Here is a 22,638-nt window from a genome sequence, read left to right on the forward strand (position 1 = left end):
TAGTAACTGGGAACAGATGCTCCGCTCCCTGGATGTCAGACAAGCATTGGCTTTTTACCTTGAGCGGACAAAGCCGTTTCGAAAATCAACACGGGTCTGCATTGCGATTGCTGAGCAGATGAGGGGGCTCCCAGTGTCATCCCAAAGGATCTCGTCATGGCTCACGGCCTGTATCAAGGTGTGCTATGATCTGGCAAAAATACCTGTCTCAGCATTGACTGCGCACTCCACAAGAGCGCAGGCTTCCTCGGCAGCGTTCCTGGTGCAGGTCCCCATGCAAGACATCTGCAGGACAGTAACGTGTTAGTTGATCCACACCTTTATGTCGCACTACACCATTCCCAGCAGGCTAGATACGATGCCGCATTTGGCAGAGAGTGCTACAGTCTCTGTCCCCTCCTCCTGGGAACTGCTTGGGAGTCACCTACTTGGAATCGACATGAGCAAGCACTCAAAGAAGAAAAAATGGTTACCTACCTTTCATAACTGTTGTTCTTCGAGATGTGTTGCTCATGTCCATTCCAGGATCCACCCTGCTACTCCTCTGTTGGAGTACTCTGGCAAGAAGGAACTGGAGAGGCAGTGGTTGGCAGGGGCCCATATGCACCACCATGAAGGCGCGACTCCACGGTGCTCCACAGCTGACCTGATAGATACCGCTAGGGGAAAAACCTTCCAATGACCGTGCACGCACATCTACTTGGAATGGACATGAACAACACATCTTGAAGAACAACAGTTATGAAAGGTAGGTAATGGGTTTTTTTTTTTCTGCTTCTAATCAGAGTATGCTCTGGACTTCTGGTTGGGCTCCTTTTGATTGTCCCAGTCACGCACCAGCTCTTTGCTACAAAGTAAGAGTGGTTACCCCTTGCTGAGACCCACTACTCGCAACAAATCCCAGTTACCGTATAGTTATGGTGACTTCCAAAGTGTCACTAGAGGAATCGTGGGGGGTAGGTAGCCTATGCACATGAAGTTCTCTACAGCAACACTTTTCCCCTTTTGCCAATAAAGGATGTAGAGAGTTCTTTCCCATCCGGAGCTTCTGGCCATAGGGCTTTCAGTAGTACAAACTCTGCATAATGCAACTAAATCATCTTTAGTGATTTCCCTTTGTAACAAAGGAGTTTGAACCTGTATTGATTAGTGGGTTTGTGACGTTGCACTATATATGATTTTAGGAAAATATGCTAATGAGTGTGAATATAATGTAACTAGAATATGCTTCATGCAAAAGGTCTCTTGTAAGATATCATTACAAAGCTTATAATCTACTGAGTGTGGTCATCCTATTTGTATGTATGTATCAGTCTTGTTTCTGAAACCAAAAATATGAAATATAACTCTGAGGACCTATTGTAGCTATGCAAAGTGTGGGCCATTAATGGTGGTTTGGAATCTTGATGGCTCCCATAAGCCAAGACAATTGACTGTGGATGGCTCTGTTTGCTTGCAGGCCTTCCTGTGAGTCAGGCTGGGAGGAATGAAGGCTTGGGGTCTCACAGGACATGTGACCATGTCACCTGGTACTGAAACCCATCTTAAACCTGGTGCTTTTCCATTTAGAAGGAGGAGTGGGAACCCAGAGAGGAACAAAGGATTCCCGACTTGTGCAAAAGGTATATAAGGGAGTGGAACAGAACAAAGGGGGCTGCAGTCCTGAGAAATCCCCTAGGTACTATCTGAGCTGGAACAAGGGCTGTACCGGGGAAAGAATTGTGACCAGACGAGGAAGGCATCCAGTTTGTGATAGAAGCTTACTGAAACATCTCTAAGGGTGAGATTTTATCTGTATTCAGTTTTCTTACTGTATTAAGCATAGACTTGGGTGTTTTATTTTATTTTGTTTGGTAATTTACTTTGTTCTGTCTGTTATTACTTGGAACCACTTAAATCCTACTTTCTGTATTTAATAAAATCACTTTTTACTTATTAATTAACCCAGAGTATGTATTAATACCTGAGGGAGGGGGGAGGCAAACAGCTGTGCATATCTCTCTGTCAGTGTTATAGAGGGTGAACAATTTATGAGTTTATCCTGTATAAGCTTTATACAGGGTAAAACGGATTTATTTAGGGTTTGGACCCCATTGGGAGCTGGGCATCTAAGTGTTGCAGACAGGAGCACTTCTTAAGCTGTTTTCAGTTAAGCCTGCAGCTTTTATGGGACATGGTTCAGACCTGGGTCTGGGTTTGCAGCAGGCTAGCATGTCTGACTCAAACCAGGCAGGGTTCTGAAGTCCCAAGCTGCCAGGGGAAACAGGCTCAGGGGTAGTCTCAGCACGTCAGTGGGCAGTTCCCAAGGGGTTTTCTGTGATCCAATCCATTACAGGGTTCACCACTTTTAAGCTGTTGTGAAAGGAAGTAGATGGAACTGAACTTCCCTTCTGCATCTTTGAAATCAAGAGTCCATTACTGTCTAGTGTGCTTAACAATCCAGGTTGAAAAATATATGGACAAGTAGGGAGGAGTTTATCTGTCCCAGGTGTGTATCAAAGAAATCAAGTTGTGGGAAATCAACATGACATTCATCCAGTAGCCCTTCACTTGTCAGGAAAGGACAATGACCTGGTGGAGAAGCTGAGCAGAGTTGCGACACAGTTACACGAGTGGTTGAGAAAGGAGGAGGTAATACCCAATATCTTCAACTGTTGGAGATCTCTAGACATAGACTTAATTGCTACAGTCACAGCATTGCCATTTCTGTTCCAGAAAAGGAAAGGACACCCAATCCACCTTGGATGTGTTTCTACTGAGTTGAGGTAAGAGCCTGTTGTATGCTTTCTTCTCCTTTTCATTGACAGAAGGGGTAGTGAGAAAATTAAAACAGGATGGAATCAGAATGATTTTAGTTGCTCTAACGTGGCTGACAAAACAGTGGCATACGAACCTACTTCAATTGTTACAGGATGCTTCCAATATTACAGGATTGACTGTTGCAGCAACAGGGCAAGATTTATTATCCAGATCTCCTGTCTCTACATCTGGCAGTGTGGGCTATAGGACTTGAATGGACCTTGAAAGATCTTTGTCTTTTAGAAGTGCAGAACAAAGTGCTTTGAGATGGACTCTGCACATTCTCACTCCCTGCCCACCTTCCCCTCTTTCTTATAGCCTGGGGGCAGAGGTAAGGGGGAAATATATCTGAGGCAGTGGTAGAAGGAACTAATGTGTCAAAGGACACCATGTCCCCATTTAGAGCCTTGCCCTCAGAACATTCAGGAATACTGAGGGGAAAGGCAGAAGTGGGAGGATGTGAGCACTCCAACGGGCACTGCTTGGAGAAGATTCTACTGTCTAGGCTGCACCAGTGTGCACAACCCATGAGTCTGTATATGCAGAGATCATCTCAAAAGACACCAGTTACGGGTAAATAACCTTAATTTTTCTAGTCATATGTCAAATCTTTCTGCAGGCAGAGCAATAATGTAATGTGTTGCTCATATTGTCTTAAATGGACCCCCTGAGGGCAATTCAGTCTTGTTTAAAGGCCCAACCCTGCAACCAGAAGCTCCCTTGTATAGTCCTGTTCACTGTGCATAATGGGGCTATAAAAAGGAATAAAACCAACATGCAAGTATAACTTTTGCAGGAATTGGCTTATGGTCAAAGTGAAAATCAAGTATGTGGCTTGACAGCTGTCTCCAGCACCATTAACGAATACATTTCTTAAATGTATGCAGTATTGCTAATGTTTTCTTGTTTACAAAGCTTTTATGCCGTATGTATCGATTTATGGCCCAATCCTGCTCTTGTTGAAGTTAGTGGGAATTTTGTCAATGATTTCAATAGAAAGAGGTTCTGGCCCTTAGAATTACTTGTGTTGTGTTCTTAAATAAGAGAATGAATTCATGAGTTGACCATATAAAATTGCTTTTAAAAAAAATCTTCTATTTATCTATTACTTTTAAAATGAAAATGGTGTATGTCTGTCATTCTAGTAAATTAAGAGTGTATAAACTTTGTTGTAAAATAATTCTCAATAATCAATGCATTTTACATATTATTTGCTGGTAATTTTAGTAACTACAGCCCCTTTTTCATTTAAATGATTGTTATCCTAGTTGTTCTGGAAAAGAGTTGTGAACATGTCTTCAAACTTATTATCTCCCTAGCAGTTTTGGCATGGTGAAACATTCATTGCTGGAAATGAGCTGTTATTAATGACTAAGGCCCAATCCTGCAAGCACTTACACATGTGCTTAACCTGATTCATGTGAAGTTAGACTACTCACATGAGTAAAAGTAAGCAGGTAAGCGCCTAAATGCCTGAGCCTGCAGTTGTCCAGTATAGCCAGATCCCTGTGCTCATCTGGAACCCCAGCTAAGTCTTTTCAGAATCCCAATCCCACTGCTGCCAATTCTTGTTAATATGTCCTGTGACTTTTCCCTTAGTTGTTATCTGTTACTCTTGGCTTCCGATTTCAAGCTGAACTAGATGTGGGTGGAATTCCTGCTGTGGCCACGAGGGGCCACTGCTGGCAGATTTTGGCTGCAGAGGCCCCTAGGCCCAGGAAATCTGAGCTGTCCACTCAGTACAGAGGAGGAAAAGAGACTGCTGCTGGGGGGGAGCAAACAGCAGAAAATCCTTGGTGGGGGGGCGGGCGAGGAGGAAGAGAGAGGGAGCCAGCCCAGAGAGCACCAAGCAGGTGCAATAGGAGCTGTAGCAGGAGGGAACTGCCCATACTAAGTGGAACAGCAGCTCCAGCTTCTGTCTACAGTTGACCAAGTTTTCAACATCAAAATGGCAGGGGCTGGGGTTAGCTTCTTGCTAAGAGTTTGGAAACTGGACATTACATATGTGTGGGTGTACATATAAATAATCTGTCTTCTAATTTCCGATCTGATATGTCCTCTGATTTTATTTATATACTATGTTGTAAAACTGTGGGCAACCGCTACCAGCCCCATGTGGCACTGTGAGCATGACCCACCTTAACTTCCCCCGGCTGGAGTAGCAACAGGTTCACTTTAACAGCCCAGGACAAGAAGAAGCCAATACACACTAACAAAGAGCACATTCCCTTTTAATAGGGTTTCAGGACAGAAGCAACTATAATATGCAGTTCATAAGGACCTCACCTCAGGACTCTGGTTCAGCTCCCAGACTTAAAGTTCACAAAGTCTCTAGTTAGGTTGTAGGAGACTAGCCTGAGAGGCAAAAACTACCCCCTGCATGGCTTCTACTCCCTTCTCTCTTGCTCAGCTAGTGTCTTTCTGTTTATACAGCCCAGCCCTAGGGTGGGGCAGGGAGTCCTTGATTACAGCCCAGGCTGCCACTTAAGGGGGCGGGGCAGGTAGTACACTCCTTGACATATATATAATAAAATAAATCTTGTAATTTTTGGCCTCTCAAGGCCTGATGCTGATCGTACTTACCCCTGTTATCGATACTCCCCTGTATGACTCCAGTGGAATTACCCATAATTTACATTTATGTCAGTGTAATCTGTGAAGTGTAAAAAATCAAAGAAATAAACAAGATGAGAACCAGGCCCATGAAGTGGAGCTGGAATCCTGTGGGCAGCTGTAAAAATAACAAGAATCATGTTAGTTCCATTCTGCTGCTGGTTGAGATTGCCCTGAGCCGCACAAGAGGCAGGTACTCGAGCTCTTCTCTGGGAAGGAAACTACAAAAAATAGAGAGAGAAATACTGGAGATGCTAGCCCACTCCTTGCTGCAGGTGGACAGAGTAGATTACCAGAGAACTGCTCCACAGCACAATCCAGGAGGTGGAGTGGTCCAATCGGTTCTCTGCTCTTCCCTGTCCCCATCATTGCAACACCATACCTGGGAAAGGGGAGAGGGAATGAGCAACCCCTAAAGTTGTCCCCCCTACCAAGCCTGGAAGAGAGGAGTGAAGAACACCTGGAGGAGCAGAGGTGCACTAGGGGGTAAGGAGTTGCTGGGAAGGGTGGATATTTAATTAATGGGCTGGGGTAGGGGAAGATGGGGAGGGCAGAAATGATGTGGGGGGTGGGGAGAGTGCATAATTGCTGGGCTGAGGGTTAGGCAGATATGGGGTTTGGGGAGTAGGGGTGACACAGAATTAATTCATTAGAATTTTGGGGTGAAGCTGGAAGCTTTGCCTCAGCATTTTATACAGATCATTGTCATTTGATCACAGATGGGTCCTCCCATGAGAAAACCTGCAGCAGGGGCTGAAATCACCTTACTCCATACATTTGGGAGAGCTGGCAACACTATAACTACCACACACACATTGGGAATGGATGGGGGGAGTTCAAAAAAATCAAAAGCCAGACCAAAAAATGAGATTAAAAAAATCTCACAATTTCTAGGGCCTGACTCATGATTGTTGAACTTTTAGGGTTTGTAATATTGCTAACCAGGATTCTGTATATAGGGGCAACATGGAAAAAAGGCACAGAGATGGGGATGGGAGAGAAAAATGAACAGTGCATCAAGGGTGGCATTTTGTTCCTGCTGCTGGGATCTTATAACTACTGTGAAATCTAGTGGTCTTGCATTTCTGGAAATGCTGTAAGAAGACAAGCACCCAGGTTCTTAGTCTGCATCCACCGTGCGCTGAGTGCAGCTGGAGGAGGAAGGCACAGAAGAACTTTGAGAGCCTGGGGCCAAGTCTAGGGCACTCAGGGTTTCTCCTATGCAAGGACAATCCCCAGCTAGATGGATTCACTGGCTTTCCAGCACTTTTGCTGGAGTGGAATAAGGCATCTGGAGGAGTGGCTGAGGATCTGAGGCTGCAGTGATATACTGCAGCAATGCACTGGAACTGACATTAGGAACTTTGAGTACCCCTACGTTTCCCTGGTGAACGGAAGGGTGTTCTTTGTATGGGGCGAATACTTTCTCCGGTGGAGAGTGTGGATGACCTTTAGAATCCTTTTCTTGTTCTTGAACCTGGGAATCAATTTAAGACAATTTGTATGATTATAATGCCAGAAATGAGACTAAAAATTCACGTACAGTCAACACACCATGCAGTAAATATTACAGGAATTGCTGTGATTAAGAAATAAACCAGAGACATCAGTTTTTAAATTTGCTTGTATGGCATTTTTTAATATGCAAAGTGCTTGCTTTAACTCAGGCATTAGAAAAAATAGACTCCAAATCCAAATAAACACAACTACTTCAGACACAAGTATAAACATCACTTCCCACAGCTGCACAAAGTGCTAATCTCAGTAAGATACTAGAGAAGTGGTATTGCTGTTCTGTATAACAGACTGACTCTCATTTTTCATATATATGAGAGAGTTTGGGTCCTGGGAATGTCCTTGTTTCTTTTTTTCATATACAGTTAAGAATACAGAACAAAGTGCACGGGATATATATACAAATATTTTTAGCAAAAGGAACGTTATCATATAAGCAGCTTAGGTTTGTGATGATAATGCTGAGCCGCTAAACTGTTTGAGTCTGTTCAGCCCTTGTCTTATGTCAGCAGAGGAAAGTAGTAACCAGGCACTTCTGTAGCTGAGATACTGAATGCTTTACTTGGAATCCTTCTGGCTGTCTTCCTGTCTTTCCTTCTTTACTGTTAAATAGGGGACATTTTCATGCAGTGATATTCAATACACTGTACACCACTGAGGTTACCACATACTGCCATGGCAATGCTGGAAGTGATAGACACAAGTAAGTCTAGCTCATGGAAATGTTAACAATATCTTTGTAAAATTGGATTCAAATGCTGCATGTGATGGTTGGATTCTCCCCTGCCTGCAAGGCTCTTTTCAATCTGAGTTGTTACAGTAACAGAAGACTTTTAAATAACTGTTGTGTGACTGTAATTTGGAAATACACATTTTATATGAGCAGGGACAATTCTTGTTTCTGATTCAGATCTAACATTGCTTTTCCAGTTCCCAATCTGTGCCTCTTCAGAGCTGAGTGAAGTTAGCCCCACCCCCTATGCAGTCCAGCCTTTCTTTATATGATGTCTGTGGCCCAACTGAGTTCAGATGGTGTATGCAGGACTGTGTGTATGTCTGTCTGTCTGTCTGAGATGAGCTGGAGTCATAAAGCTGAGTTGTTCCAAGTGGTTTTAATCAGCAGTCCATTCGGGGAGAATGGAAAACTTCTGTCAGGATAACAACTGAGTAAGTAAACATAACTTTGAACTCAAATCGGAACAAAACAAACCCAAAGGAAAGTCTTCATAGTCTGTCAGATTCCAGATAAATGCTCACTGAGAGCGGTGCATGCTGACAGGAAAAGGGCAATTTAAAAAGGACTGGAATGAAGGAAACAGTAAAAACAAAGTGGGGATTGAAAATGTGATAGAAAAAAAAATCAAATGATTGCTGGCAAAACCTGGACAGTCTTCAGCCATGCAAGGCATATATTAAGTTTTACTTCTTGCTTCCTTGGATTCTATTGTGTGCCTGTAGTTTCTTCTGCAGAGCTGGAGTAAAGATTTCTGCTCCTCAGCTGTTTGCACATCGGTCTGTTCTGCAAACTATGCATTGGAGAAAGGCTACGTCTGGCTCATTAGTGAGACGATAATTGCTATTTGTTTGTTTGTGTTTTGTACAGGTTGGATTCTATTCCTGTAACCTTTATGAAGAGCTCTTTGGAGCGCTTTCTGCCTTTTGAACCTATGACTTCTTGTTCGGCACCATGGGGGAGTTCAGCATCAGGAATGGGAAGAACTTGAATTAGTTGTGGAAAAACACTCCTTTTTCTTTTTCGTGCTGATGGAAAGTGGCTGCTGCGAATGTTCCTGTGATGTGGAAAAGGGCAAAGTGAGAAAGGCGAAGTGGTCATGGTTTGTGGGCAGATTCTCTCTCGCCTCAGGCTGTGTCGCCCTCGCCCCTTCCTTCTGGTGCTGGTGGTGGGTGTCTATCTTTGCTACCAGATCCTGCCACCTATACGGACCAAACGACTCTTTCTGGCAGTTTATAATGGGAGTCCACCAAACAAACTAGCTGAGTCACAGCAAGAGAGATACAAGGAGGTCTCTTCAAGGTACACTCATTGCTTCCTCCCTTCCAGTAATTCACAAACAGTGAATAAGGTAAGTCAACTCAATGAGTGTGCTGCAATTAGGTTTGCCATCCCTCCAGGATTAGCGGGGAGTCTCCTGGAATTGGCATCGATCTCCCGGGGACTATTGAAAGCAATCTGGGAGATTTTAATAGGATATTTTAAGAAAATGACATTGTCATGTTAGAAAAAAAAAAATCTCCCAGAATAGATTCAGTCAGAGTTGGCAACCCTAGCTGCAATAATGGCCTGGGATGAGTCCAGCAAGACCATTTATGTCCAACTAAAATTAACATTGAGTTTGAAGTGTGTACAAATAAGCATGCGAGTGACCTAGTGATAATGAAATACTTGTAAACACAGCCCATTAACTCGTTCCTCGGCACACTTTTATTGTCAAATGAATCCCTAATGCTTTGATTAAAGCATTGCATTATTTTTTTGACTCCATGGAAACTTCAGTCATCTTCTACTTGCTGTGCAGCACATATTTTGTTTTGTCTTTAGAAATGGGGTCAGGAACTTTACAGGACAGACACGTAAATCAAATGTCAGTGGGACTTCATAAAAATGACTGAGGCTATTCATTAGCATAGACTCTTTCCCTCAGACATTTATTAGCACTGAGAACGTAGCTGTACTGTTTTGAAGTTATCTGCTCGTGCTTTTTGAACTTCACTGGGATTCCAGTGAAAAGCTAAAATAAACTGTATTTCTAAACTTTCTTCTTGTTTTCAAATGACGTGGACATTATTTACTCAGAAGTCTTTTGAACAGCAAATTTCTCTTTGTCTTTATGTTACCTGATCACATGTTTATTTTGTATAGTTTTCAGAGTAGCAGCCGTGTTAGTCTGTATTCGCAAAAAGAAAAGGAATACTTGTGGCACCTTAGAGACTCAAATAAATTGGTTAGTCTCTAAGGTGCCACAAGTACTCCTTTTCATTTTGTATAGTGTGGCTGAGATACATATTAGAACGTTAGACAAATGCAGACCCTGTTACTTTTTTGTTGGCTGTTGTTACCTATGGCTTGTCAAGTGGTCCAGGCCACGCTAGTTGTATTTATTTTGGAATCTGTGATTAGCACTAGCACAATTGTATCAGGTTTTGTTGAATCCTGGAGGGTGTTGGTAATAGTTTCGGATGGATTTTGTTGTCAAATTACCCTTATGGCAGCACTCAGTACAAATAGAAACTATTAATGACTCTAAATATTATTCTAGGACATATCTGTTGGATGGCATCTGCATAAAGCAGTTTAGTTCAGATCTTTAAAAATAAAATATCTTATTTAGAAGATCTTTCACTGGTTTGCTTAGTTATACTTCACTCTGAAAGGTCAAAAGAATTGACTTTATGGCAGCCATTGTAAAGAACATCTGTTGTGACAATTGAAAACAGATCTGGTTCAATAGCTTGTTTGAACCTTTAACCCATATGCGTGGAAGAATCTTCAGATTTATTTTTCAATTGTGAATTCAGATTTTTCTCATGGCTTCCAGAAGTCTAGTCCAGCATTTAACTACCATAATTTTATATTTTAGTTGAATTTTAACTACTCTCTCTAGGTTTTCTTCAACTATGTAACAAATACAATTAAACTTACAAACGGAATTAGTATATTTGGCAATGAGTTGCATCATCTTCTGTTTTGTGACTTTTCATGATTACGGATCCATTCTCTTTTGATTACTGTAGCTATAAACACGGATGAGCATTTTATACTAAACAGCTTAATATTTGTAAGAGCTGGTGGAGCAACTGTGAACCTTGGTTAACGTGTTTGATTGATATTTCCTTTCCTGTTTTGATTTAACAAACATGCAGACTTAGCAACGGCTTCTGTGCTTGAGCAGTTTGGGTTGAGTGAGAAGTTTATGCTATTACAATATGCGGCATTTATTATCTTCCTGTATCCATAGATGTGAATACTGCATGCACATACTGAACCTATCGTATTTATTTAAATGAATCTTTTAACTGTCATAAAAATGTTTTTTCAAGCATGTGCTGTTTTAACATACGTTCTCCTTATTATTCAGAAGACCACCCACCGCTTGTTGGCTACATGTCTAAGAAGTTCCCGCGTGAGCCTTATGGAATGAAATGTCTTGCATGTGTGGTGGATGTTCTCGGTCTTTCTCTAGAACATCTTTAGATTGCATGACTAATCTCAGAGACTAGGAACAATGAAATCAGCCTTCCCCAAAAAATCTGCCATTGTGCTCCCGTGGTGTGCTCACAAACTGTGCACACATTTTTAGCCTAGAGCAAATTGTGATGGATGAACTTTTACATTGGTTTATTATGACAAGTACCCGGTGGTACCCATTGCAAATTTGTTATGCTTGAAATGTTACACTGGTTTATTACACAATAGTATGTGCACCCGTGGTAGTTAAGGTTGCAAAACAGTTTCAATTAAATCCCCCCCCTTTTTTTTTGCATATTCATGAATAAAGCTGGACAAATACTGCAAAATATTGTCCACATGCTCACATTAATTAATTGACTTCAGTTGTGTGCAGTTACTGTGAATATTCTAGAAAATGATCTTACTGACAAGAATCTTATGTTCACTAAAATGGCAATTTTCAGCATATATTGAAAGCAGGACCCTGAGTGAATATCATGCATAACACTGAAAGAAAATAAAAACCATGCCTGTGATGTTGTCCTTTAAATCACGGTAGGTGATTCTGATGCATCTGGGATGAGGAAACATCTTGTGTTGTGCTACAGAATCTCCTCTGGCTTGTTTAGGGGTAGTGTAGGTATTGGATCAGACTTTTCTTCAGTCAGAAAAACAGTTAGCGTGGTGTAAAAGCTGGGAGTGGCAGGTTGGTCCTCGGCTTGTTATTGCAGCAGAGGACTCCCCTCCCCAAGTGTTATAAAACAGCAATGGCAACAATTCCACTTGGTTACTACACATGCAATGAAATGCTACCTTGATTTGTGGGTCCGCATAGCACAAATGACTTTAAGATGAAACCTGAAGTCTTTTATGAACCAACCAGGGAAGCGCATTGGCAGGTTTTTGGAGATGTGCAGTTTTGCTACTTACATCTCAGAGACTGGAATCTCTCTAATTGTTTAAAGCTGTTGTTTCCAAAAATGTGGATCAATATAATGCTAGAAAGTTGATGTGTCCATTTAGTATGTAAGTATGTCTTTAAGCCCATGCAATATTCACTGATTTGGAGTCACTACTGCCTGTCAGTATAATGCAAAAAAAAACATTTTAATGGCCAGAACACAGATTTGGGTAACAGTTTGGAAAGCTTGCCAGATCTCAAAGGCTGATCCTGCAGACCCATTTTTACAGGCACAATGGGCAAAACTTTGATGCCTAAAATTAGACAGAGAGGCTTCTCTTTGCACCAAAATAGTAGAAAACAATGTGGGAGAATGGAATTTATCCAGCATGGAATCCAGGGTTAACCACCATGCCGCTGCCAGTGATGTGATTTAGCCAATTAAATTCATAGCCATGAGGTAGGGGATGAAACCAATTCACCCTAGTAGAGCAGCAAAACCTCTTCCTGCAATGTAGAATACAAAAATACTGGGGCAGTAAAGCAAAGTTATTTTTACACAAACGAGGAGGCAGAGATGCTGTGGTGGGAGGCAGTCGGGGAAGAGTGGAGACAAAGTTTTTTGATCACTCCTCAGTTTCATTGGGTTTGTCACATAGGAGGAGGAGAAGCTGTGGGAGGGGGGATGACCGCAGCTGGACAGGGAGGGAGAAAGCAGGTCTGATCTTGTTCACTTCACTCATGTGAGTAGTTCTATTAAAATCCATGGAACAACTCTTGTGAATTAGCCAAGTGGGATTTGGTTTGTAGTCTGTCTGGGGTATAGCACTGGAATTTGGTTCCATGAACTGTATACAATCATGAAGCAAGGGAATTTTGAATGATAGCACTATGCTTCCATCTTGGTGATCGACTGCCAGCAACTCAAGCTTCACTTTTGTGGCTTATATCATCATCAGAAACTAACTATCAAAGTAAATCCCCATAATTTACTTGCCTGTTCTATATTTATTCAGCAAACAATGGGAAGCAGAATCACATTCCAACCATTTCGATCCAAAACCCACTTCTTCCTGAGTGGGAAATCTTGTAGCATGTAAGCCAAAACATTTTAATGCCTTCCAGAAAGCGAAACAGGAAATTAACTTCCCTGTAACAATGCAGGAAGTGTTTGAACTTAAAAGTGAAATAAAACAGTAGCAAGAACACCTTATTTGTATTTGTATGCACTATGGCGCAAGTCAACAAAATGTGTAGAAGACTCCTTTGGAATTAAGGAAGACTCTCTAATGCCCCAAATGCTCAGCCTAAAGGATGGTGAAACTAATTCAAAGTTTTCTGTTATTTATTATTATTTGTATTGCAGTAGTTCTTAGGATTCCCAGGCATGGACCAGAACGCTGTTCTAGTAGGTGCTGTCTAAAAATCTAGATGGATCCACTCTTACGCTGCTGGTTCTCTTCTAACTGAAAGCAATGGAATTTAGTCAGTTCTCTGACCGCCTGTTTGTGTCATTGAAAATACTGTCATTGTTCACATAGGGCTTGATTCCTTTTCACAGTGTGTTTCTTTTGAGCAGTTCCCGGTGTGTAAAGGGCCCATAAAGCCTGTTTAACTGGGTGACATACAGCTAGCACAGAAGATCTTTGCAGTATCCAACGCAGACAGCATGTCAGGCAAAAGGGAATGTGGCCAGAGTGCTACTGTGCTCAAACTATTCCCAGTAGCTGGAACAGTCCCTGGAGGTTGTGAGCAGCTGGATGCCAGAGAGAGCAATCCTGAGGCTTCCTGTAATTTACATTGTGGGATAAAGGGGCCAAAATCAGGTAGTTTAAAAGGTGATGGGTCCTGCACTGAGAGCAGCTCAGCCAGACCTGAGAATCGGGGCCATTGTCTTCAGAAGAAGAGTTTAATTTGTCATGATGAAGTAATGATCAGTGAAATTCTGTAGCAACCATTCAAACTGTTTTTGCTTGCCTGCCAGACATGGATAATGCCTCAATATTTGTGGTGGTACACAATAAGCCAAGAATCTCAAAAACCTCCAAGGAACTGATTTCCCCTTTCAATTTTAAATATCTCAGCTAATTTCTTTTTGGCCAAAACAACAACAGTATTTATGTAGTGTCTGAGCTAATTGCTGACCAGATTTCATATTTTAAACTGGAACAGCTTTAGGGTTATGTAAGCTAAAGAAAGACCAGTACAATCTATTGTATTTTTATACTAGCATAACCTAAAAAAATCCAAACCCATTCAAAGAAAAAAATGACAAAGGATTTTCTCCTAGGCAGACAATTTCCCCAGCCATTCTATAATACGCATAAAGTAGATGCTCATTTTACAATAGAAAATATTTACATCATTTAGAGCTTTAGTATTATGTGAATCTAGTTGTTTTTGTAGTTCATTGAAAGCCTAAGCAACATACATTTTGTTTTGGTTTTTAACCGAGCATACTTTTTTGAGAGTTGACCGAATAGGACACAAATATTTTCTTTCATTTCCCCTCCCTTCCCCCCAGTTCATTATGTACATTTAAAACATAATTACAAACTCTTCTTTTACATACATTTATTCACTTGCTAGTCCATCATGGTTTCTTTAAACCTCACTTTGCAGATCATCTAAAACTGCATATCAAAGCTTAAGTAGGTGTCAGTGACTCTGTAGAATGTAATGGCTTTGTAAGCTGTAAGACCAAGTATACTGTGTCAAAGCTGACTTCAACCCCATCCTAAATCACATGAGCAGACCTATGATCCCATGCAGAGCCTCATTAATTTCAATGAGTACATGCTATCCATGTTTCAGAGTAGCAGCTGTGTTAGTCTGTATCCGCAAAAAGAAAAGGAGTACTTGTGGCACCTTAGCGACTAAAAAATTTATTTGAGCTTAAGTTTTCATGAGCTACAGCTCACTTCATCGGATGCATTCAGTGGAAAATACAGTGGGGAGATTTATATACATAGAGAACATGAAACAATGGGTATTAGTTACCATACACGCTGTAACGAGAGTGATCAGGCAAGGTGAGCTGTTACCAGCAGGACAATGGGGCGGAAAAAACCTTTTGTAGTGATAATCAAGGTGGGCCATTTCCAGCAGTTGACAAGAACGTCTGAGGAACAGCGGGGTGGGGTGAGGGGGTAGGGGTGCGGGGGTGGAGGAAATAAACATGGGGAAATAGTTTTACTGTGTGTAATGACCCATCCACTCCCAGTCTTTATTCAAGCCTAAGTTAATTGTATCCAGTTTGCAAATTAATTCCAATTCAGCAGTCTCTCGTTGAAGTCTGTTTTTGAAGTTTTTTTGTTGAAGAATTGCAACTTTTAGGTCTGTAATCGAGTGACCAAAGAGATTGAAGTGTTCTCTGACTGGTTTTTGAATGTTATAATTCTTGACGTCTGATTTGTGTCCATTTATTCTTTTACGTAGAGACTGTCCAGTTTGGCCAATGTACATGGCAGAGGGGCATTGCTGGCACATGATGGCATAGATCACATTGGTAGATGTGCAGGTGAACGAGCCTCTGATAGTGTGGCTGATGTGATTAGGCCCTATGATGGTGTTCCCTGAATAGATATGTGGACACAGTTGGCAACGGGCTTTGTTGCAAGGATAGGTTCCTGGGTTAGTGGTTCTGTTGTGTGGTGTGTGGTTGCTGGTGAGTATTTGCTTCAGGTTGGGGGGCTGTCTTTAAGCAAGGACTGGCCTGTCTCCCAAGATCTGTGAGAGTGATGGGTCGTCCTTCAGGATAGGTTGTAGATCCTTGATGATGCGTTGGAGAGGTTTTATTTGGGGGCTGACGGTGATGGCTAGTGACGTTCTGTTATTTTCTTTGTTGGGCCTGTCCTGTAGTAGCTAACTTCTGGGTACTCTTCTGGCTCTGTCAATCTGTTTCTTCACTTCCGCAGGTGGGTATTGTAGTTGTAGGAATGCTATATAGAGATCTCATAGGTGTTTGTCTCTGAGGGGTTGGAGCAAATGCAGTTGTATCGAAGAGCTTGGCTGTAGACAATGGATCGTGTGGTGTGGTCTGGATGAAAGCTGGAGGCATGTAGGTAGGTATAGCGGTCAGTAGGTTTCCGGTATAGGGTGGTGTTTATGTGACCATCGCTTATTAGCACCGTAGTGTCCAGGAAGTGGATCTCTTGTGTGGACTGGTCCAGGCTGAGGTTGATGGTGTAATGGAAATTGTTGAAATCATAGTGGAATTCCTCAAGGGCTTCTTTTCCATGGGTCCAGATGATGAAGATGTCATCAGTGTAGTGCAAGTAGAGTAGGGGCATTAGGGGACAAGAGCTGAGGAAGCGTTGTTCTAAGTCAGCCATAAAAATGTTGGCATACTGTGGGGCTATGCGGGTACCCATAGCAGTGCCGCTGATTTGAAGGTATACATTGTCCCCAAATGTGAAATAGTTATGGGTGAGGACAAAGTCACAAAGTTCAGCCACCAGGTTTGCCGTGACATTATCGGGGATATTGTTCCTGATGGCTTGTAGTCCATCTTTGTGTGGAATGTTGGTGTAGAGGGTTTCTACATCCATAGTGGCTAGGATGGTGTTTTCAGGAAGATCACCGATGGATTGTAGTTTCCTCAGGAAGTCAGTGGTGTCTCGAAGATACCTGGGAGTGCTGGTAGCGTAGGGCCTGAGGAGGGAGTCTACATAGCCAGACAATCCTGCTGTCAGGGTGCCAATGCCTGAGATGATGGGACGTCGAGGATTTCCAGGTTTATGGATCTTGGGTAGCAGATAGAATATCCCTGGTCGGGGTTCCAGGGGTGTGTCTGTGCAGATTTGTTCTTGTGCTTTTTCAGGGAGTTTCTTGAGCAAATGCTGTAGTTTCTTTTGGTAACCCTCAGTGGGATCAGAGGGTAATGGCTTGTAGAAAGTGGTGTTGGAGAGCTGCCTAGCAGCCTCTTGTTCATATTCCGACCTATTCATGATGACGACAGCACCTCCTTTGTCAGCCTTTTTGATTATGATGTCAGAGTTATTTCTGAAGCTGTGGATGGCATTGTGTTCTGCACGACTGAGGTTATGGGGCAAGTGATGTTGCTTTTCCACAATTTCAGCCCGTGCACATCGGCGGAAGCACTCTATGTAGAAGTCGAGTCTGTTGTTTTGACCTTCAGGAGGAGTCCACCCAGAATCCTTCTTTTTGTAGTCTTGGTAGGAAGGTCTCTGTGGGTTAGTATGTTGTTTAGAGGTGTGTTGGAAATATTCCTTAAGTTGGAGACGTCGAAAATAGGATTCTAGGTCACCACAGAACTGTATCATGTTCGTGGGGGTGGAGGGGCAGAAGGAGAGGCCCCGAGATAGGACAGATTCTTCTGCTGGGCTGAGAGTATAGTTGGATAGATTAACAATATTGCTTGGTGGATTAAGGGAACCACTATTGTGGCCCCTTGTGGCATGTAGTAGTTTAGATAGTTTAATGTCCTTTTTCTTTTGTAGAGAAGCAAAGTGTGTGTTGTAAATGGCTTGTCTAGTTTTAGTAAAGTCCAGCCAAGAGGAATTTTGTGTGGAAGGTTGGTTTTGTTATGAGAGTATCCAGTTTTGAGAGCTCATTCTTAATCTTTCCCTGTTTGCTGTAGAGCATGTTGATCAGGTGGTTCCGCAGTTTCTTGAGAGCGTGTGGCACAAGCTGTCAGCATAGTCTGTGTGGTATGTAGATTGTAATGGATTTTTTACCTTCAGTCCTTTTGGTATGGTGTCCATCTGTTTGCATTTGGAAAGGAAGATGATGTCTGTCTGTATCTGTATGAGCTTTTTCATGAAGTTGATAGATTTCCACTCCATACGGCTAAATTCAGTGCCTTGCATAATGACAGGTTTCAGAGTAGCAGCCGTGTTAGTCTGTATCCGCAAAAAGAAAAGGAGTACTTGTGGCACCTTAGAGACTAACAAATTTATTTGAGCATAAGCTTTCGTGAGCTACAGCTCACTTCATCGGATGCATCCATGTTCCCTTTGTAGAACTGGGGCCAGAGATGCTGTTCATTAGTCCCTTTTACATGGGTGCCCTGCACATGTAGTAAATCCACTTGCTAACAAAGAACCTGAAATTTCTAATCTGGGAAGAAAAACCTTTATTAAACTAGCTTTAAAACAGAAACTTGTCTTCATTTCAAAATTATTTTTGAATATTCCAAAGGCAGTTAATTCACCTTCTGGACTAATCCCACCACACAGTCAAGCTATCGGAGTACCAAAAAGAGTCAAAGCAGTAAAATGATACAGTATTTGAACAGATCATTTTAATCTGTTGAGTTCTGCTCCTTTTATGCCAAGTCTCAGCCCAGAGTGAATTTTTATGAGAAAAAGGGTTTATAAAAGCAAAACTGGCAAACCCTAACTCTAGAAATATGAATGTTGTTGCTATAATATTGGAAATTCTGACAGACTCCCACTGGTAACTAGATCAACGTGGATAGTGACATAATGTATTTTATATAGAGTACTGGAAACAAATATGGGATCACTTGCTGTATAAGGGAAACGTTATTTAATTTGGCCAATTTGTTGTTAATACAATGCAACTATAGGTTTTTTAAAAAACCCTACCCTCACTTGTTAAGAAAACAGAGAGGAAATTGTACATGTGTATAGGAATGCAGAGTGCTCCGAAAATACAGGGGTGAGGAAATAAATTTGGGAGCACTGCACATGGATCTTGAAAAAAGGGGAGAAATAGCGTTGAGCTTTCTCTTATATTGTTTAATAGCATCAGCTTAAACGTCAGGTCATGCTGCTACATTCAGAATTCCCAAAATCTGACTCCCACAGATCCCATCATCCTAAATTGAATTTTTGTAAAAGTCAGTTGATAGAAATGCCATTTATTTAATACTTAAACTACAGGAGTTATGGAGGACTGCACTTCAGAGTGCACCACTAGCTAGATTCGCTTGGTTCTTATTGCTTCAGTTTTGGCTGTATGTGTGTGGTGGGAAATGTTAGCGGCCAACAACCAAAAACCCTATTTTTTTGAAAGTTTCTCTGATGTGTGTAGCCCGAAAAAGATCTCCAAGGCAACTGGACATGTCTGTAGTGGTAGATTCTGTTTGTGTGGAAAATCTGTATCAGGACCCATTGGATCACTGGTTTCCAGAGGCAGCAATGAGTTTGGAAGGTTTCTGTCTAGGTGCTTTAGAAAGGCAGTGCTGGATGTTTTCGCCAGAAGTGCTTTTTTATGTAAAGGTTGTTGTTTGAACTGTTTTTTGATGAGTATCAGTGTCCCTAATGAGCAATAGGAACAGTGACTGGCCATCTTCCAGTTACAGCACTTTTAAAAACATTTGCCTAAGAACTGAAGCCTGCTTCATTGCTCCGTTGTAACTGCGGTCTTTCTTCTCTCTCTCTCTCTCTCTCTGACTGCATTGTGTTTAATTGGTGTATTGGAATATTTGTAAGGTTAGTGTGTTATAAATATTCCAGCTAGTCCATAGTCTAGGGAAGATTCCGTGTGCATTACAACTGAAGTCCAAGAGGGAGGGAGGAGAAGTTTGGCAATACCAGGAGCCATCTTGCCCCTTCCGATGGGAGCATATCATCATAAGGACAGTTTAGGATGGCATCAGAGTTGGCATGGGCTGAGGCCTCCAAGCCCAGGGACCAGAGAATTCACTGGAAAGGCACTCCTAGATCTATAGAGGCAGAAGATAGCCTGTCTGTGTCTACCACAGTGGGGCCCTCTGCCCCTGGAAGCACTGCTCCTTCAGGAGCCATGTGGCAGACTTCCCATGTATCTGCTTCATAGGAGACATAGAGCGGACTCTGCAGAAGTATAATCCTTCAGTGGGATTTTCAAACAGAGCTCTCCTGGCTGAGCAGGGAATGGTGCCACACAGATTCTAGGCTTCTGCCCCATTCTGACTGAGCAGTGTTTGATACAGGCCTGTTCATTTTTGTTGCCCTCTGCTGAACTCTCTCCAATTTGTCCACATCCCTTCTCTAGTGGGGGGACCAAAACTGGAGGCAGTACTCCAGGTGTGGCCTCACCAGTGCTGAATAGAGGGGAATAATCACTTCCCTTGATTTGCTGGCAACGCTCCTACTAATACAGCCCAATATGCCATTGGCCTTCTTGGCAACGAGGGCACACTGCTGACTCATATCCAGCTTCTCGTCCACTGTAATCCCAAGGTCCTTTTCTGCAGAACTGCTGCTTAGCCAGTTGGTCCCCAGCCTGTAGTGGTGCATGTGATTCTTCCTTCCTAAGTGCAGGACTCTGCACTTGTCCTTGTTGAACCTCATCAGATTTCTTTTGGCCCAATCCTCCAATTTGTCTAGGTCACTCTGGACCCTATCCCTACCCTCCAGCTTATCTACCTCTCCCCTCCTCTACCTCAGTTTAGCGTCATCTGCGAACTTGCTGAGGGTTAATTAATGGCAATTAATCCCATCATCCAGATCATTGATAAAGATGTTGAACAAAACCGGCCCCAGGACCGACCCCTGGGGTACTCTGCTTGATACTGGCTGCCAACTAGACATCAAGCTGTTGATTACTACCCGTAGAGCCCGACAATCAAGCCAGCTTTTATCCACCTTATAGTCCATTCATCCAATCAATACTTTTTTAACTTGTTGGCAAGAATACTCACTCCCAGATCTAGCACTAGCCACTGTCCTCCCTCAACCACTTCCACAGATGATTCAGAAAAGCAGACTTTGACAGCTTCAGGGAACTGATGGGCAGGATCCCCTGGGAGAAGAACATGAGGGGGAAAGGAGTCCAGGAGAGCTGGCTGTATTTTAAAGAATCCTTTTTGAGGTTACAGGGACAAACCATCCTGATGTGTAGAAAGAATAGTAAATATGGCAGGCGACCAGCTTGGCTTAACAGTGAAATCCTTGCTGATCTTAACCACAAAAAAGAAGCTTACAAGAAGTGGAAGATTGGACAAATGACCAGGGAAGAGTATAAAAATATTCCTCGGGCATGCAGGAGTGAAATCAGGAAGGCCAAATCACACCTGGAGTTGCAGCTGGCAAGAGATGTTAAGAGTAACAAGAAGGGTTTCTTCAGGTATGTTAGCAAAAAGAAGAAAGTCAAGGAAAGTGTGATCCCCTTACTGAATGAAGGAGGCAACCTAGTGACAGAGGATGTGGAAAAAGCTAATGTACTCAATGCTTTTTTTGCCTCTGTCTTCATGAACAAGGTCAGCTCCCAGACTGCTGCACTGGGCAGCACAGCATGGGGAGGAGGTGACCAGCCCTCTGTGAAGAAAGAAGTGGTTAGGGACTATTTAGAAAAGCTGGACGAGCACAAGTCCATGGAGCCGGATGCGCTGCATCCAAGAGTGCTAAAGGAGTTGGCGGATGTGATTGCAGAGCCATTGGCCATTATCTTTGAAAACTCATGGCGATCGGAGGAGGTCCCGGACGACTGGAAAAAGGCTAATGTAGTGCCCATCTTTAAAAAAGGGAAGGAGGAGGATCCTGGAAACTACAGGTCAGTCAGCCTCACCTCAGTCCCTGGAAAAGTCATGGAGCAGGTCCTCAAGGAATCAATTCTGAAGCACTTAGAGAAGAGGAAAGTGATCAGGAACAGTCAGCATGGATTCACCAAGGGCAAGTCATGCCTGACTAATCTAATTGCCTTCTATAACAAGATAACTGGCTCTGTGGATGAGGGGAAAGCAGTGGACGTGTTGTTCCTTGACTTTAGCAAAGCTTTTGATACAGTCTCCCACAGTATTCTTGCCAGCAAGTTAAAGAAGTATGGGCTGAATGAATGGACTATAAGGTGGATAGAAAGCTGGCTAGATTGTCGGGCTCAATGAGTAGTGATCAATGGTTCCAGGTCTTGTTGGCAGCCGGTATCAAGTGGAGTGCCCCAAGGGTTGGTCTTCGGGCGGTTTTGTTCAATATCTTCATAAATGATCTGGAGGATGGTGTGGATTGCACCCTCAGCTAGTTTCCAGATGACACTAAACTGGGAGGAGAGGTAGATAAGCTGGAGGGGCAGGGACAGGATACAGAGGGACCTAGACAAATTAGAGGATTGGGCCAAAAGAAATCTGATGAGGTTCAACAAGGACAAGTGCAGAGTCCTGCACGGAAGAATCCCATGCACTGCTACAGACTAGGGACCGAATGGCTAGGCAGCAGTTCTGCAGAAAAGGACCTAGGGGTTACAGTGGACAAGAAGCTGGATATGAGTCAACAGTGTGCCCTTGTTGCCAAGAAGGCCAATGGCATTTTGGGATGTATAGGGGCATTGCCAGCAGATCGAGGTACGTGATCATTCCCCTCTATTCAACATTGGTGTGGCCTCATCTGGAGTACCGTGTCCAGTTTTGGGCCCCACACTACAAGAAGGATGTGGAAAAAATTGGAAAACATCCAGCGGAGGGCAACAAAAATGATTAGGGGACAGGAACACATGACTTATGAGGAGAGGCTGAGGGAACTGGGATTGTTTAGTCTGCGAAAAGAAGAATGAGGGGGGATTTGATAGCTGCTTTCAACTACCTGAAAGGGGGTTCCAAAGAGGATGGATCTAGACTGTTCTCAGTGGTAGCAGATGACAGAACGAGGAGTAATGGTCTCAAGTTGCAGTGGGGGAGGTTTAGGTTGGATATTAGGAAAACTTTTTCACTAGGAGG

At 42.8% G+C, this 22,638-nt stretch overlaps 1 protein-coding gene across 5 annotated transcripts in view; it reads left to right on the forward strand.

Moving 5' to 3' along the window:
• The first annotated feature begins 2,621 nt into the window (after nucleotides 1–2,621).
• Nucleotides 2,622–22,638, forward strand: part of CPED1 (cadherin like and PC-esterase domain containing 1) — a 221,709-nt gene continuing 201,692 nt past the window's right edge. Inside the window, exons 1-2 of one of the 5 annotated variants that reach the window (XM_043550133.1) lie at nucleotides 2,622–2,765; nucleotides 8,531–9,011. In XM_043550133.1, coding sequence (XP_043406068.1) covers nucleotides 8,760–9,011 — 252 coding nt within the window. In that variant the 5' untranslated portion in view covers nucleotides 2,622–2,765; nucleotides 8,531–8,759. Of the gene's footprint in view, nucleotides 2,766–7,908; nucleotides 8,095–8,530; nucleotides 9,012–22,638 lie in introns of those variants that run through there. The other 4 variants (XM_037888943.2, XR_006291938.1, XM_043550143.1 and 1 more) reach the window with 4 other exon arrangements.

Source organism: Chelonia mydas, chromosome 1 (genome assembly GCF_015237465.2).
Source record: "Chelonia mydas isolate rCheMyd1 chromosome 1, rCheMyd1.pri.v2, whole genome shotgun sequence".
Lineage (NCBI taxonomy): Eukaryota > Metazoa > Chordata > Testudines > Cheloniidae > Chelonia > Chelonia mydas.